Below are 17,540 nucleotides of genomic sequence, written 5' to 3'. Positions count from 1 at the left end.
ACAAAAGTAGAGTGATGCCAGTAGGGCCGCATGCAACTGTATTATGGAAAACAAGCACACAATCTGCATCCTCCTTTTCTCCTGAATGGCCCCAAAACGCTCTAGGGATGTCGTTTAAACTGTACGTGAAACCTGAGAGTTCAGTGCGATGAACTGAGTCCTCACTTCCACAACTCCCATAAGCGATCCAATCAAGCCCAGGAAAATCCAGCCTACAGTGAATCAGATGCCGAGACCCGAAATCAGGTGCCCCGGTTTCTGTACGATGTTCCAGTCCCTGTGTCTCACCCCGCTGCCCAGGAACCAAGCCCAGCCAGGTGACTGCCCAAAAAAAGGACTTTCCGGTGGGAAAAGCCCTTCTGACCGAACTGGCTCAGCTGGCCAGGCTTGCGCACACCCTGCTGACAGACGGTGCTACCCAAGCGCAGATCCTGCTGTGCTCACGCTTTGAGCCTCACAGGAAAAATCTGACAGATTGCAGGAGCTCTGAGTTTTCAGATCAAGGGGCTTCTAGCGAAATTTAAATGGGGTTTTGCAGAATGAGCAAACAGCAGCAGCAGCAGCCAGCCACGCAGTGCAAACAGGCATCCCACCTTCTCCCTAGTACCCAGACACACTGCAAAGCCTTACACAAAACTTCAACCCCGTGCCTTATGAAACTCCTAAAATTCACTGTGAAATGTTACAGATTTTTCTTTTTTTTTTAAATATTAATTAGTGCTGTCTAATGCACTGGAGACTCAAAGCTAATAGTAATCACAGCTGAGGACTTGCACTCGCTTGGCTGCTCTCACCGAGGTTCTGCAGTTCACAAAACACAAAACCTCACCAAGTCAACCTGTCAGTTTTTACAAGTTTCTTCTTTCACTATATTTATGTAAAAAGATATTGAGAGATGAGTCCGGCACCACCCAACAGAAATGGTAAAGCAGAGACCAAAAAAAAAAAAAAAAAACACCCAAACAAACAAACAAAAAAAAGCAAATTAAAAAATCTCTCTGCTGTTTTTTTTTTTTTTTCCTAGCAACATACATTGCCAGCAAACAGAAGAGTAAATTTAAAAATCCAGTGGGACCGATCAGAAATTACACCTTCTCAGACGCTGGCAGGAATTCATCAGAAAGTTGCAACAATCTCTCTTCTATCAGAAGAAGGTAATCTAGGACAACTTTCTACTGCCGCTGTTCAAATACAAGCCTTAAATTCCTGAACAGGGCAAGAACACTAAAAAACTGAAATCACTGATCTGGCAAACGTAACAGCAGGTCTTTTGTGCTCTCATTCTACAGCGCTGCACCCGAGTTCCTCACTCGTATCTGCAGAAACTGAAAAATCACTGCACGGTGTAGAGGAGCAGCCCTGAAAATAGCCCCCTGCTTATTGCTTGAATCCTCTTCTCTCAAAAGCGTGTTTGTATTATGTTAAATAACGAATTCTGTGTCTGCAGAATCAGGCTCCCTGTTCAATTAGGAGCTAATTATTTCAATACTGCAAAGCAGAAAACCGAGTCGCCTTTCCAGCTCTACTCAACTTCTTTATAAATTATTCTCAAAGAGCAAATGAGATTTCTCATTCCAGTTGTACTCCAACACGACCAAAACTTACTCCTTCCAGCTCAGAGCCTTTAACACTCTTTCATTTTAGGCACCATTAGGAATAAAAGGACGCCACTACTTCATCCGGCAGTCAAGCAAGCTTTTGAAGCTGCATGTCCACAATGTCAGAAGACAAGTAAGAGCAGAACTTAATTTGTGCAGCCGAGCAACTCCTTAAAATCAGCAGGGAGAACTTCAGCAACACCCAGGCGGGATCTCGGTTCTCTGAATTACATTCCAGAAAATAATCCTGCTTCTAACCAGAACGTGCCTGTTCACAGGGGCGAGAGCCTGAGACAGTGACCTTAAACACACAAGAGGGGACTTTAACAGCCACTCTCCACATGCTTAAAAAGAATAGGAAAAGAAGTGCCGTGTGCTTTTCAGATTTCACTGTACTTTTTTGGACGGTCTTTCTGAACGCTCGCTTCTTAGGCTCGGGTTTGCTGTGCTTGGCAGTGTCTTTTGTGTCTTTTGCAACACTGCACACACACAAATGGCCTGTGGTTTCATGCTTTGCTTCCCATTTAAAACTAACACTTTAACAGTAGCTTTATTTTTGTTAAATAAAAGATTTTTTTTTCCTGAATTCTGACATCTATTTCTCTAACTTCTTAAAACTGACACCCATCATCTTTAGAAGTAGCGTTTTGTCTTTGCCACTTTGATTCACCAACCCTCACTTGTGCTCTTCCTCATCTTTCTGTGCTGTGCTCACCAGAAGCAGCGAGAGCAGGATTTCACTTTGGGCCAGTCAGCTTTGGTGCCAGATATATTTTGTTTTGGAGACCCCAAACTGCAAAGAAACGAGCTTAAATAAAGAATACGTGAACACACGGAGACACCACTGCAAAACGTTTATGCTTTTGCCCAGTACTTCGTGTAACTGCAATCCATCCTCCCCATGCAGGCAATGTGGGGAGGATGGAATTTCCCAACCAGGGCTACTCCAGCAAATGCAACGAATGTACTGCAGCACTACTGCAATCTCACAAACACCTATCTGATGCCGGGGAGAGGAAGACTTTTAAAACCACCATACCTGAAAAATCAGCAGCTCTCTAACTGCACGCCAATGCAGAGGAGCTGATCAGCTGCTACACCAGACCAGCATGGTTCTGCCTTTTTGGCAGCTTTGCCCCAGCTTCCAGCAAGCTGTCCTGCTGATTTTAACAGGTTGCTTTGACCTTTGAGGCTCTGGATGGTTTCTAGGTTGCGTACGCCTTCCGTCAGGCCGTGCCGTAGCCTACACCACTGGCTACCCGCAGGCTTTCTTGCTTAGCTCATTTGGAAATGTTTCCGACGCAGAATCTGCCCTCTCTCTTCAGAGAGTTTCTTTTATTCTTGGCCAAAGGAAACCAAGTACGTCAAATACAAAAAATAAAAGCAGACGACCCAAACCCATTTGCTGTCACCCAGAGACACCTGCTCTGCCGTTGTTTTGTATCAAACAGTGAAAAGAGCACAGCCGCCAACTTGAAGAATTGGTGAAAACAAAAACATTTCACCCATCAGATGCTCTATCACAAAGTAGCACGCAACAGCTGAGTTTAGTTTGTTTTCTAAAGCGGCCCTATTAACTCGGTAGAAGTAAGGCCAGCACCACTCCTACGCGGTGCGGCACGGGGTTACGCCACCCGTCATTTTTAGAAAGCAGCCAGCCAGCCTGCAAGCTCGCCAAGCTAACAGGCACAGCTAACCTGAGCGTCTTCACTAAATCTGCCCCGGCACGCAGCAAGAGCACGGAGGACGTTTCACTGTGTGCTGGAGGAATAAGGGGGAAAACACATCCCCTGGGACAGGGGCACCAAGCTCCTGTTGCAAACGCAGCAGCATGGCTTTGCAAGGCGACAGCTGGCTACCAGCGAGCAGAAGGAAAGCTGCGTTGCTCAGCCTCAGACTCTTCGTGTCCATCCCACTTCATTTCTTTGTGCTAAAGTCCCGGAACACGGCAAATACAAAGCCACCACATATTAGCCTTTGTAGGAAAGAGACTGGTAAGAGCTACTCTCCAGCACAACTGCAGTTGGCATGGGCTGTCGGTTACTAGCAAAGGCAGAACGAAGGCCAAAAAAAATTGGGTCAGGAGTGTTAAAGCTCCTCTGACCTTGCCTGCTGCCCCCAGCGAGCAAGGGACGGGATACGCTGCGGTGGGAGACCTCACTGTTGATATCCAGTTCCGCAGATAAACAAAGATTTGCTCCTAGAAGCAGATAAACAAACTAAACCAGACACATTTCAGAGCAACGTGCAAACGGTGCTGATCCCCACCCAAAAGTCCCCTTTTGATTTCAATTTCAGAGAAAGATCAGCTTACACACTGCAAAATTGTGTTGCAGCTAAAAACCACTCTCCACTTAGACAAGCAAAGCCTTGCCTCACCATATGTGGGATTATCTACCTACGTCACATAGCTGTAGGTCAGAGAAGCCACTATTTCGCCAGCCACTTTCTGAAAAAAGGTGTAAGAAAGAAGCTGCTGCTGCAGAAACTGAAATGCAACGTGACTGCCTTTGCTCCCTCAACTATCCTGCTGCCAACTCGAGATGGAAATGTTACAGGCAGCCGAGGAAGCAAATTCCTACAGAAAATATACAAATAATTTACATATAGCCATAACTTCCAGAACCTTACACTTTCTTTTTTTCTTTTTTTAGAAACTTAGAAAGGAATTGCATACAGCATTCAGTCAGTTAGGAGAAGAAACGTGAGACAAATCTTCTTGAAAAATTTGGGCATGCAGCTATGCTGCATGCGGTGTTTGAGTACTAAGTAATCCCTAACTGTGGCCACCTGCACAAAGAGCAAGTGCCACTTTGCGTGCAGGGCCACGGGAGACCTCGCTTCCCCTGGAGGCTCAGTCCCCATCAGGCTGGAGAGTCGCTTGCTGCTCTACGCCCCAGGTTCCCCATCTTCAAATAGGAAGGAATTTTCTTTGTGAGGCACTTTGAGATCCACAGATGAAAGGCATGACAGCAGAACTAGGTCAGACAATTATGATGTGTACAATTATCTCTGCAATTTACATGGCTGGAAAGTGTAATTAAAAATCTAGTTTGCTTTTCTCAAAGATTCTGTTCAAAATCAGGCAGCGTGGTTTTGATTCCAAAACGTAAGATGTACATTTACACTTTGATTCACAGTCACACAACAACGTTTAAAGTAAATGCTGCAGTTTAGAAGAAAGCAGAGAACAAATCTAGGGATTAGCTAGCAGTTGCGTCATTTCCTATGACCTATCTATTACTTTACCAAAACCCTTTAAAGAAAAAAAAAAAAAAAAAAACAACCAACACCGACACAAACTTCCTGTACTCTAACCACTGAATGAGCAAGCACGGTTACACTTCAAGAGATCCTCTAAGTAGCTGTACTATTGCACAAGCCGCTGCATACAACACCTAAAAACCAAGTCCCAAGCTGCCGGTTTCTTTCAGTGTTGCCTCACCATAAATCTAAAAATACGGCTGCACGTACCAGGCGGGCTGCTCCGAACGGTTTCCCTTGAAAAACGTAAGCAAGCCTGCTGGCTTTGCAGTGGAACGCAGTGATAATGCAGAATGCACATTTCTGCCTTTCTCTTCTCATGGAACTGAATCCCACGCTTTTCCCCCCCCCCCCCGATTTCAATCACCAGTCGACACAGCGCAAAAACCGCCACCCCGTTTGGCAGCAGCTGGCACCCTTTCAAAGAGCATCAGTGGAGAAGCTCAGAAACGAGCGGCACGGGACCGCTTCGAGGTGGTCCTGCCACTGCGGGGAAACTCAGCTTTCCACCCCTCTGCCCTCGCTGAGCGCAGATGACATCAGTCTGCGAGGCTGGCCGTGCAGCTCCTTCCCCAGCCCTAATTTCAGCCTTAGGAACATACCAGCCACTCGTAACCAAAATTATCGGGCTCCATCTCCAACACGGCAGCCAACACTGCCTTTGAAGTGGAAACTGAATCCCAGGGCTCTTTCGCTGTGTAAGTATAGTGCAGATAAACACAGGCAACCTCGGCTCCTGGAAGATGGGAAAGGAGCGAGGGAAGCAATACGCGGCTGACATCTGAGTCGTCTCGGCACTTGGTCTCTCCTCCTCGCATACCTTCGCGCAGGACGGATCTGGAGGAGTGCTGGTATGTTTGCAAAGGGCTCTGGTTGCTCACTGGAGGTATGACGGATGGAGACTGGCAGCTTCTTCTCAGGAAGTGACCAAGAAATGCAGATGCCATCAGAGCAAATGTCGCTTTGCCTGCGCTGCTGTGGATGGGGTCCCTTCTGGCTGCTCCTAATCCCCTGCTCCCCAAATTGCAGAAGGACAAAACACAACGAATGGCACAAAGACTGATGTCACTATCCTCTTTTTTTTTTTCTACCTCATCTTAGCAGTGGCAGCATGGTACAAAGCATGTTTCTAGACAACAGGAAAAAAAAGAAATAAGTAAATCTCATTGAATTCTCCCATAAGTTATTCATTCCAGTGGGCTGAACTTACCAGAAAAAGAAAAAAAAAAAATTAAAAAAAACACTCTTGTAACATTCACCCAGACCTCTTTTTCTTGTCTGTTCTATAGGCAAAAGCTAATGCAGGGACATTTTACAGGCTAGTTATATGCTGAAAATGTGGGAAAGTGGACACAGATAACTGCCCAATCTGCACTGCTACCAGGGTTAATGCTGGTCTGGACGATCTCCAACTGCATCAACATGATACACTCAAAATGTTAAGGCTACGCAAAAGTCGTTGTTGGAGCCCTCAATGCTAAGGGTTTTTTTCTCCTCTATCTCAACTATGTCAGCTGTTACTGGAATTTATCAGTTAAATGGCTGCAGAAGACCATTTAAGTAAAAAGGAGCAACATACCCACAAGGGAATTTATTTTATGATTTGCAACGAGGTGCAAATCCTGGCAACCACTTTAAACAATCAGAGCAAACCTAATTTCCTTTCACTGCAAGGACAGAGAGTATATAAATTCATAAACGGAAAAAGGTCTGTCTTCTGATCTACATGAACTTTCCTGGTAGCAACTGATGAGTTACGCTACAATCCCTGCCTTTTTGACAGGGGAACTAAGGCACAGAACTGCCACCTCTGTTCTTACACAGCAAACCACGAGAAAGGCTTAAAGGATGCTTTACCCATAGGTGCCCAAGATGCTGCAATTTCTGCCACTGAGCTTTATATAAATGGGCTTTTATAACATATAAATGGCCCTACACTGTTACGTGCAGGTAACCGAACCACATCCACTGACTACTGTTCCACAAGAAGTTATACGGCTCTGTAAGACTCTGTCTCCTCTTTTGTCCTCCCTATCTGAACTCCACTAGACTCTAACTAACATTAAACCAAAATGAAGTTGACAGAACAAGGCTTTCCTCAAAGGCCTGGCACAGAGGAAAGGAAAAATAACCTGTTAGAGATGCACAAATATCCACCGACTGCACAAACTATCACTGCAATCCTCTTCGTGCATTTGGCTTCCATCAGAGAACAGAATAGGGCAAATAGAAAAGCAGGCTCTCTAGAAGGCAGAGCACTCTCCCAATACTGTTTATGGAGTGCCTCTTGTTTAAATGTTTATTTGTATTGATAAATTTAGATGGGTTTTAAACGCAAATGCTCCCTTACTCATGTTGATCTTTCATGGAGACCACTGGTTACATCTGTTAGTGTTTAGACAAGAAACAACAACAAAAAATTTGCAGCTCTTGCAAACATGGGTAACCAACACATTATCATGTGTGTGACTGTGGTGAACTGATGCATTCCTTGCGGAGGAGATGAAAAGGCAGCAGGCAGCAACCCGAAAGCGCCACGCGAGACCAGCTGCTCCAACGTCACCGCGTCTCCGCTGTCTCGGGGAGCTCGGCAGCTTCCCTGTGTGGCACGGCCCAGTCAGCAGGCAATAAAGGTGATCCTCTGCTTTGTACGCAGCCCAGAAAGCGCTCTCTGAACATCTCCTTCTGACTCAGGGCAGGCACAGGGACATTGGTCTCCTGCCACTTACGCCAGTGGCTGGCTGGCCAAGGTGGAGGCACGGCATCAGCAGGCCTTATCGGGGAAGTTTGCAGGAACACTGCTGTCACACCCTGGCGAGTTACTCAGAAAGCTACCCAAAGCCATAAACATTGATTTTAATTCAAGGAAAAGGATGGATCAGAAAAGACTTCTTGTGCTGAAGGAAATCATCACAGCAGTGCCTACAGCCAGGACTCCAGCTTCTGCTGGAGCTTTACTCCTGTACCAAAAAGACCAGTCTGAAAAGCAAAACTGGGAAGGACCAGCACCCACCAAGCCCAGAGGTGCAGTGAGGAACCAAACACAATCATCTCCATGCACATCTGAGCTGGTGGATTCAATGGTGTAACCCACAAGGATGGGGCACAGCCCCACCATCCCACTGAGGCCTACAAAGACCAGCCACCAGCAAACTGTCCCAGACGTGCCTCTGAGGAAAGAGAGAACTAAATGATTTTAAAAAGAGAAAAATAAGGAAAGAATAAATGAGGACAGAAGCCTGTCATCCTCCACCCATTGTTAAGAAGCCGAGGCAGAGGACGGCCTGCGAACAGGCCCGAAGGCAGACATCCCGAGATGGTTGCTGAGGAACACAGGCATCATTCATAAACACGGCTGTTCCAATAAAGGGCCTCAAAAGTGTGGCCACTGTATATTTACACAGTTGCTTTATCTACTGTAGTTAACACGGCATGTTTGCCTCGGTTTTTAAAAGGACAAAGTACCCGTAGGTAGGAGCACTACAGTGAAGATTAAATAAATAAATAGAAACCCCAAGCAAAGCTCGCGAAGAACAGGTCTTCCCCACCTAATGGAGGAAAACAGACCTGCAGAACAAGCGGAGCTGGGGTCCGCAGGTCTAACCATGTGCCAGATCCCACCCATCCGCCCTGAGAGATGACCCTGCTTCCTGCAAAGGTTCGGGCCCGAAACACCAGCAATACACATTTATGTCTAGCTCAACATTTTTGGGATGCTTCTATCATGAACCGCTGCCGTCCTAAGAGTTCAACGTCAAGAGGGGAGAAATTATCTGAAGGTCAGCGCCGCCCGTAAGTAAACAACGGAAGAGAGACCCGCACCGGGAGGCACAGACAAGTATGAGGGTTCCCGCTTGCACGCAGCTGCTGCCTCTAACAAAAATCGATTGCTGCTTGATGGGAAATGGCTGTGTCGCTGGTCTGAGGGCTAGTCGGTAAATGCACAGCATGGGTGTTGCTTCCTGCTCAACTCGTCGTAAAAGTTGTTGATTGGAGATTATTTTTGTTGTTGTCCTTGCTGTCAACCTCTAGCAAAATGTTAACTAGGTTTTCTGTGCGAAAGATAAACGGGTTCAAATTCCATATGTTAAAAATCCCAGTAGGAACTGCAAGGCATGGACAAAGAACAATCGAATGAGCAACAAGTGTGACGGAGAGAGAGATTACACAACTCTGGACATCAGCTTTCTAGGCCTGCAGTTAACCAAAACCTCATCACAACTCTTAGAATTAACTTCAGTAAGAGAAACTATCATTAACCTGTTAAAAAAGAAAAAGAAGACGATGAAGGAAAAAAAAAGGAAGTAGAGTGTGTGTGCATATGAAGAAGAAACTAGAAAACAGGGTAAACAGCCAGCTACTTTGTTCATTCAGTCTTCTAAAACAAAGATGAAAAACTCAAACAGAAAGCTGAAAGACTCATTTGTATTTCGTGCACAGAGCTGTGTTCCACTCTCTGATCTATCAAATACTTAAGATATGACCAAGTTTCTTACAATCAAACATTTCTGGAATTTCCCATTAATTCTCGGTGACATCTGTGCTCATTTCAGCCTAAAGAACTAGCCATGTAGGAACCAGATGCCTGCAGTCCCCATCACAATGAATTTAGCAGCAGATACACGGCTCATCTGAAAAAGGCTCATGAGTTATCTTAACCCAGTCACCCAAAACTGGAGGCACCCAACCAACCAGCCACTTCCAGAGCTTATCTTTCCACATATCAGTTTCCCCTCAATTAGGCCAGCCTATTAAAACTAAACTGTGAAAGGAGCTATTCATTAAAGTTTTGTCACATCCTTGGATGAAAATGCCCAAAGCAGATGTGAGGAGTTACAAGAGTTGCACTCACAACCCAACGCGAATGTAAACAATCAGGGTACATTTGCACATAGCCGGGGAGATTCCCCCTCCTACCTCCCTTCATGCTCCGCCGCTCCCTTTACAGAGGACGGCAGCTGTTAGCAAAACAATGAAGGAAACTAGAGTACAAGAATATTTACACCAAGAACGCAAGATTAGATCTCAGCAAGCAACTTTCCCTCTTACTTATACAGGCCAAGTATTCATGCATATATACACACACATGCTCAAAGGATTCTGAAGGAAGAGAGGATCTTCAGCGTAATTTCCATCCTTACAGTCATAAAAGCACAGATCACTCTCAGTCAAGTATTATTAGAAATGACTAGATGTTCGAGTTCTGCTTGTAATAACTATTTATACACCAAACAGTAAAATGATGATAGGCTCCACCCCACTCCCGTACCAGTAGCACGTGATAATGGAGGCCACACACCCCATGTGAGCAAAATACTGAGTAATTCTTCCTAAAGTTATTTCTAATGCACTTTGTCCAGAGTCAACGTTCTGACCCTGATAAGTCAGAGGAAACGGTATAAACATTTGTTGGAATCACGAGTGTACTTTAATAAGTATATTTTACCTTAGGATGTATTGTACCACCATACTTGCTCGAAAACATGCCTAAAACACTAACATGCTCCTAAAACACTAACCCTTTAACTGGAAAAAATTACAGTCACCAAATCTCCTGACAGACTCGAGCAAATGATGTTTTCAGCAATCACAGAGTATTTTCTGCTCACTCTCTTCCACGTTCTCCTTGCTTGCTACCTCGCAGGTAGTTGGGCTCTGAACTCACAGCGTGTACAAGATGGCAAACTGCTCCAAAGGGCTGACAGTCCTGGCAAAAGCTCCTTTTTTCCTCCTCCAGCTCCAGCGACTTACTCACCCCACACTGCCACTCTTGGTAAATGCTCTCCATTAAACACAGCTGTCTGAACAAAGACCACACGTCAAGGAGCTGGCAGATCTAATAACACACTATAGAAGAAATACAGTGATGATCAAGAAAAACAAGATAGGTCCCTGCAATACGTCCAAGGGCGTTCTGTAGAGAACAGACAAGGCGTTCAGTCATTGAGTAGCTCCTACCACAAAGGCACAGAACGCTGCCTCTCCCTCCAAATTCTCCAAGACGATTTTTTTTTCCTTTCCATGGGTAACCCACATGCAAAGTCATCATTAAAGAGAGTTTCTTTTGAAACAGAAGCTGCTCTTGGAAGGAAGTGTCAGCCAGATAATGAGAATAGCTGTACTTGGTGCATATAGCACAACCAGAGGCTTTCTCACCTTGGGTGCACATCCAACCTTTCCCATTCCTTCCCCTGAGAAGTAGAGTGGTTCACATTTGTGTTGGGCTGGAGTAGAACACTGTCCATATGCTAAAAGAGAAGTTCCATCCCTGAAAAAGGCATGGTTCACTGTCCATAAACAACCTCCATGAGAATCAGAGCCCTCCCTACACATGGGCAGACACGCTGCAGTGGCCAAATTCATCTCCCCTGCCATGAACTCATTAATGGCATGTGACATAAAGAAAACGGAGCAGGAGAAATTAACTTCATAGGAAGTGATGCAGAGTGATATTTTGAATGTAACTGATGGAGGAGTTTAATAGTCCCGGTACATGAGTTTGCTGGCAGATCAATTGCGCAGCTTGTGACCTTCATCAGCCCAGACTTTTATCAAAATCCATTTTATGAGAATGTCAGAATGCCATACCACATTGCAGCATTCACATCATTTCTCTTTGCTTCTGTCTCAAAAAAAAAAATAGAAAACTTCATACAGTGCTGAAAAGACTCAATGGAGTTGGACTCGATCTTCGTGAGTCCCTTCCAACTCGGGATATTTTGTAATTCCAAGACTGTGAATACTTCTACAGTCCAGCAGATACTCAAATATGAAAAACTAATTTTCTGCTTATATTCCAATGGAAAGGTTCCTCAGAGTTCCCAAGAGATGAATCAGACATACGCAGCAGTATATCAAAGAAGCCTGAGAAGTTTGTTCACTTGCTTAGATAGGGTCAAAGGCACAGTGAAACATTCCCTGCCCGAGCCTCTCTCTACTAGTGTGCTTAGGCCACGGGTGGTCCTTCAGAAGCTGATTTGTCTATCTGCAGCAATTAACAGCTCTAGTCTGCATCTTCAGTTTTCCGCTCATCAGAGAGCCCTACCCAGTGAGGCAGCTGTTCCTGGCAGCAGATACTGGCACTGAAAGCAAAAATACAGATGCCAATTTCTCAGCTCAGTGAAAGACTGTATGAGTAAAGCCAAATAAACTGAGCTGTCTCTCTCTGAACGTTCCAGTGTGAGGTCTCTTCCCACCACGGGTCTATTGCCACCAAGCAAACCTTAGCAAAGTACTTGTAGAAAATAAGTAAAGTCATTTTGTCACGGACCAAACTTACAATATTGTCTCATGACAGACAGTGGACAAGGGACTGAGATCTACCAATATTCCCTTTTTATGAGGGCCAACAAAGGACACTTTGTGGTTGCGGCCTACTACAGGCTGCCTGATCAAGGGGAGCCTGCTGGCGAGGCCTTCTTGCTTCACCTGCAAGCTGAAATCCCTGATGGGGGACTTCAACCACATAGATGTCTGCTGGGAAAGCTGCATGCAAGGAACATGCAAAACAAGGAGGTGATCTGAGACAGCCTGCATGGCTTCACCAACGGCAAATCATGCCTGAGCAGCCTGGTGGCCCTGATCAGAGGACTGGAGCACCTCTCCTAAGAAGAAAGGCTGAGAGAGCTAGGGATCTTCAGCCTGGAGAAGAGAAGGCTCTGGAGAGACCTTATAGTGGCCTTCCAGTACCTTGAGAGGGCTTATAAAACAGATGGAGAACAACTTTTTACACAGGCAGGTAGTGATAGGACAAGGGGGAACAGTTTTAAACTAAAAGAGGGGAGATTTAGGTTACATATAAGAGTATAAGTACTTCTCATATCCTTATTTCTTATTTAATAATATATTAAATTCAGAGAGTGATCTAGAGGGTGGTACCCTGGCCTAAGGCAGGGGGGTTGGAGCTAGATGACCTTTAAGGTCCCTTCCAATCCAAACCGTTCTATGATTCCATATGACTTGCAGTAATTGATACTGATTGATGAAGTTAGTTTGGGGCCCCAGCTCAAAACATCTGCAGATCCTATCTACCTAGCACAGAACAACGATTTGGGGAAACATGGCCAGAAGAAAAGTCTTCCTTCCCAACTTGTGCTTACTGGCCAACCATTTACCTACTTATGGTAAAAACTCCCTAACCCTTGTGCAGTACATGACCTTAGAAAGGTAATACAGTAATACAGTATCTGTGTTGGCAAGTCAATGAGCTCGAACATCATCGTGTTTGTGTTAGACTTGCATATTAGTGAAACTTTGCTGGTCCCAGTCTAAGTACTCTCAGTGGAATTCGTGATGACGAGCAATTGGTTACCAAATGATGCACGGGGGAAAGCAATACCTCTTGATAAAGTAGTATCTCCTGGTTCTGTAATGGTTACTGCCACTCTAGAAACTGGAAGCACACTCCTCTTTTGAAGAAGAAATAGACCGGGTTAGCAGTGTCCGTCAATATACTTGTTAAGGGAATTTGAGATTTTAATACTAAAATTTTAGCTTTTTTAATGACAGGCTAGTACAATATGTCAGCTCTCAGGCATTACATAGGGTATTTTAGGATAAATCTATGACTGGTGCTGTGATTCATAACTACAGATGCAGGCAGAATCTGATTTTCTCCTCTGCAGTCCTCAGTTCTTGGCCTGATATGAGCTCAGCTTTAGCAGGCAAGGAGACTTTCCCTAGGATACAAGGTCACTGACCCACCTTTACATTTTACTTTCATAACTCAAGACCTGGCAAAATTCCAACTCAGAAAGCCGAACTAACATCAACAAGTTAATCTTCTATAATTGCAGTGTTGCCTCCAAAATTAGTATATTACCTGATGAAGGAATAAAAAAAAAAAACTTCTCACACGCACACAGATTGTACCACGCCTTTCCCAGCAGCAGGGTTTGGGGAGGAGATGTACATTTTAATGTACTTGGAATTTCAGCATGCAATTGAAGAGGCATGCCTTTCTGCAGCAGACTGGCTTGCCAGTTCCACATCCCTCCTTGCCATGTGTGTCTCAATGGCAAATGGCTGAAGCGAGAGAGCAGTGAGCAGAAATTCCCCACTTCAGTTTTCAGTCATCCCTGCTTAGATGATTTTTTTTTTTTTTTAATTGGGAGAATTCAAGTTTTCGTTCCCAAAATCCCCAATAATAAAACTGTAGTTATCACAGAACACTAGTTAATCTATAATCTTTACAGGAACAGCGTGGCAAGAACGTACACCTATACTGAAGTTCCTAAGGTTGAATTTGTCCAAACACAGCCAGAACGGGATGACTGCAAGGGTAATCAAAGCCCTGTCCCTGCTGAAAGGCTTAGGGCTGGAATTCACTGGGCTGATTAAATTGGTTTTATTTTGAAAGAGAGCTCGGTGCTTGGAAAACGAACATGATAGAGCTGCTTCTCCAGATTACATGAGCCAGCACAACATTAAAATAAAGCCCTGGCTCAGAAGCCAACCTTGAAGTTCTTTATTTAACCTACAATCAGTGAAGATGGGCTATTTCTCCCAGGCAGAGTCGTGACCTAACGCCTTCCCTCCTCCTCCATCCCATTTCTGCTTTACCACTGCCCCCTCAGCCCGGCTAGTTCAATCCGTTGCAAGCCTGGAAAGTAAATGGGATTAGGGAACTGAGCCAGGCCAAAAATAATCCCCCTCCTTTTTTCCTCAGCTCTGATGAATTTCTTCATCTTGCTCGCCAGGCTGCCTGTAAACAGCTGGACCACCCAAGCAAAGGATAGCGTGGGGGCGGGAATGACCGGACAGGAGGACCAAAGAGCTCAAGCCGGCGCTCACAGGGACAACACGTTAGCTTTTGCCGGTGCAGTGCTGGAACAGCTCTGCACCAGCTCAAAAGCACCCTGCTCCTACCACACTGCCCTCCTCTAGGGAGGACGAGACCCCCCCGGACTCACACATGTCCTCTTCTAAAAGCTTATTCCGCTTTACTTTTAAACTCAATCTCACTTCTTTGCACACACTGACACTAGAGAAGATTTGTTTCTATTTATAGTCCAGTATTCTTTTTACCAAGCACGTTATTTTCAAGCATTTGATTTGGCTTCACAAGACATGCTCAGCTGGTTAGCCAAGAAAGAGCAGAAGGGCTGTGACCTGCATCCTCCATCCCTGCACTGTGTTGAGAATGGCCAGGGGTATTTTCCCCCAAGCAGATTCAGAGAAGAACGTATTGCCAAATATACATACGCACTGGATTTCTCTAGGTACAAGCCCAGCTATGCAAAACTGCTGAGCAGCTACCAGCTCCCAATGGCAGCATTACAGACACTGGTTCCCACTAATGGCTCAGCTACCCTGAACAGACACAAATTAAAACAAGCACTTTGTGGCAACGTTTGTTACAAACAACTTCATATTTTACAGCTTCCATCGAAAGCTGGTTGAAAGTTAACTAAGGATTTCACCACTTACTCGAACTGACCAATCCGACACAATAAGGTCAATGAATAATTTCAGCTGCGCTTTCACACTATCCAAAATATGGAATAATTCCCCAATTCTGCAGACTCCCTCTCCTCCTTCCATTTTGTCTCTTTTGTAGAAGGCCAACTGAAAAACAGAGAAGAAATGCAAAGGCACCAAGCCCAGCTGTGCGCAGAGGCCCGGGCAGGAAGCAGTGTCAGGGCACCCCGCGCCACTTCGTGCCTGCAGCCTGCTGCTGCTCGCAGCCCTGACGAGCTCTGCTTAGGTAAATGATGAAAAGCAAGTCAAAGCCAAGACCAGAGCCTTGAGTCTGTACAAAACGATCTTTGTGAGGAGGCTGTGGAAGCCACGTGGAAAAGCAGTTGTTTTCCTCCATGGCCAGGCCCGGTTGTGGAAGAATTTCAAGCAGTCACAATCTGTTTCTGAATTTTATCCTTTCTAAGCCCAACAAAAGCCGAGTACACAGGACCTGTGCTACTCCAGTGATAAAGACAAGTACAAACTCTGCCCAAGTATCTCTGGGTTAGTCAACACAGCTGAAACCCCGAGCAGCACGGTGAGGGGCAAGGTCCCGTTTCATGGCTGCCGGAGCAGGTACTTGCGAAAACAAGAACTACGGAGGAACCTCAGCCTGTACCTGTCCAAGACAGACCTGCCCTGGCTCCCTGCAGCCAGGTACCTGCGTATATTACTCGCTGGTATTTCGTGAGGACTGCTCACACACAGTTTCAAGCGTAGCAAAGGAAACCGCTCTCCTCACGCTGCCGATGCTTATCTCTGTCCAAACCAAAAACACAGCGTTAAATATAACTGTTGTTCAAAGGCCCATTTTAGCATCCAACAATCGGAACAGTTTTAAAACACTTGTCTTACATCAAACTATTTTAGCCAAGAGCAGCTCTCAAACTTTAGCAGCACGAATTACAGTTTCGTGAATAGCTGAGAGTTCTTGCAGATGCACATACATGCCTCTCTGTTCACAGCTAGATGGCCAAGTTTAAAAAGTGCAAAAAGAAGAGCACATCCAGCAATTGTTTCCATTCAGAATGCCTTTTGTGATCCAAAAGGGCGGAGGGAGGATGGAAGAGATGGGGTTTCCAAATAAGGACGCTGATCTGGAGGCCAAATTTCAGAAACACTGAGCAATCTGTAGTGTTCCTCACCAGCACCTCCAACGGGCTCCGCGCTACTGAAAAAAAAAAAAGGACATTTGTACAAAACTAACTTCAGATTTTGGCAAAGATTAACTAGCTTTAGGGACACTCAAACCATGACCTAGGACACTTTATCTGCCATCCTATATTAGCATATTGAGACACGTTTGGTTTCAAAAGTCACTGCACTTGTGTATTTGTATAGAAGCCTTTGCATTATTAAGCAGAGAACCCTGAATGCATACACGCAACTGTTGCCTGCTGACCTACAATGAACTTGTAGACATGTTGATTTTATCTGTTTAACAGATTAGGTTTGCACTGACAGATGGACAATGCTACTGTTAAATTAATTAAAAATGAATACCATTAATGCTGGATGAGCATGAAACAAATTACCTTTGAGGTAAAACACTTCCAAATAGGGGGAAAGGGAAAGCAGTTAATAAGGGCAGACAATAATAGCTCCTTGTTCACCTTTAAAGATACTTATTTGTAAGTTCTACCTTTATCCTTCTGTTTTTCCTGTTGGTTCTTTACTTTTACTAGTAAATCAATTTATTTACTTACAGTAATTTTATGTAAGTTTATTTATCGATAATCAATACATTTACTAATGCTTTTACTAGCCTATACTCCTGTATTATCAATTTTATTTGGGTTAGCTAAATGCTAGCTAACTTACATTTATAGAATGTAATGGCAAGCCAAATCATTTTGAATGTACCTTTCATTGAATCTAATCTACTGGTCAAGATTTAGAGAACTATTAAAAATACAACCAATCACTCCATTTTCTACCATTAGCTTTCTGTTAGCCAAAAAAAATTAAATTACTATCTCTTTCGTTTTTTCCTAACTGGCATTCTTACAAAGCCCATAGATCACTTAAATTCTCATTCCCATTCTCCCTACATTTGAGGCAGAAGATTTAGGCTTCTGGGTAACATGCAGCTGGTAAATTTTTCTGACATCACTACCCACACAATTTTGTGAGCGTGCCCACTGAACCATTGTTTGCAAGCAAGCCTTCAAAATTACTAACCAGGGTATAAATTCTGAAGTGCCAGGAAGTCAAACTGAG

The 17,540-nt window shown here is 44.6% G+C and overlaps 1 protein-coding gene across 8 annotated transcripts in view; it reads right to left on the bottom strand.

Annotated features, from left to right (window-relative positions):
* CMIP (c-Maf inducing protein) overlaps positions 1–17,540 on the bottom strand; it is a 128,823-nt gene that overhangs the window by 73,263 nt on the left and 38,020 nt on the right. For 3 of the 8 annotated variants that reach the window (XM_083851663.1, XM_083851662.1, XM_083851665.1), the window contains 2 exons: positions 16,176–16,491; positions 15,291–16,079 (listed from right to left, as the gene is read on the bottom strand). The exons of 4 other annotated variants lie outside the window; for them this stretch is intronic. In XM_083851663.1, the coding sequence (XP_083707789.1) occupies positions 15,291–15,404 (114 nt within the window). In that variant the 5' untranslated portion in view covers positions 15,405–16,079; positions 16,176–16,491. The remainder of the gene's footprint in view (positions 1–15,290; positions 16,080–16,175; positions 16,492–17,540) is intronic. One more of the 8 variants, XM_083851664.1, reaches the window with a different exon arrangement.

Source organism: Anser anser (assembly GCF_964211835.1).
Source record: "Anser anser genome assembly, chromosome: 11".
NCBI classification, from domain to species: Eukaryota; Metazoa; Chordata; class Aves; order Anseriformes; family Anatidae; genus Anser; species Anser anser.
The sequence above is the reverse complement of the archived record's forward strand: the minus strand, read 5'-3'. Positions and strand labels throughout refer to the sequence as shown.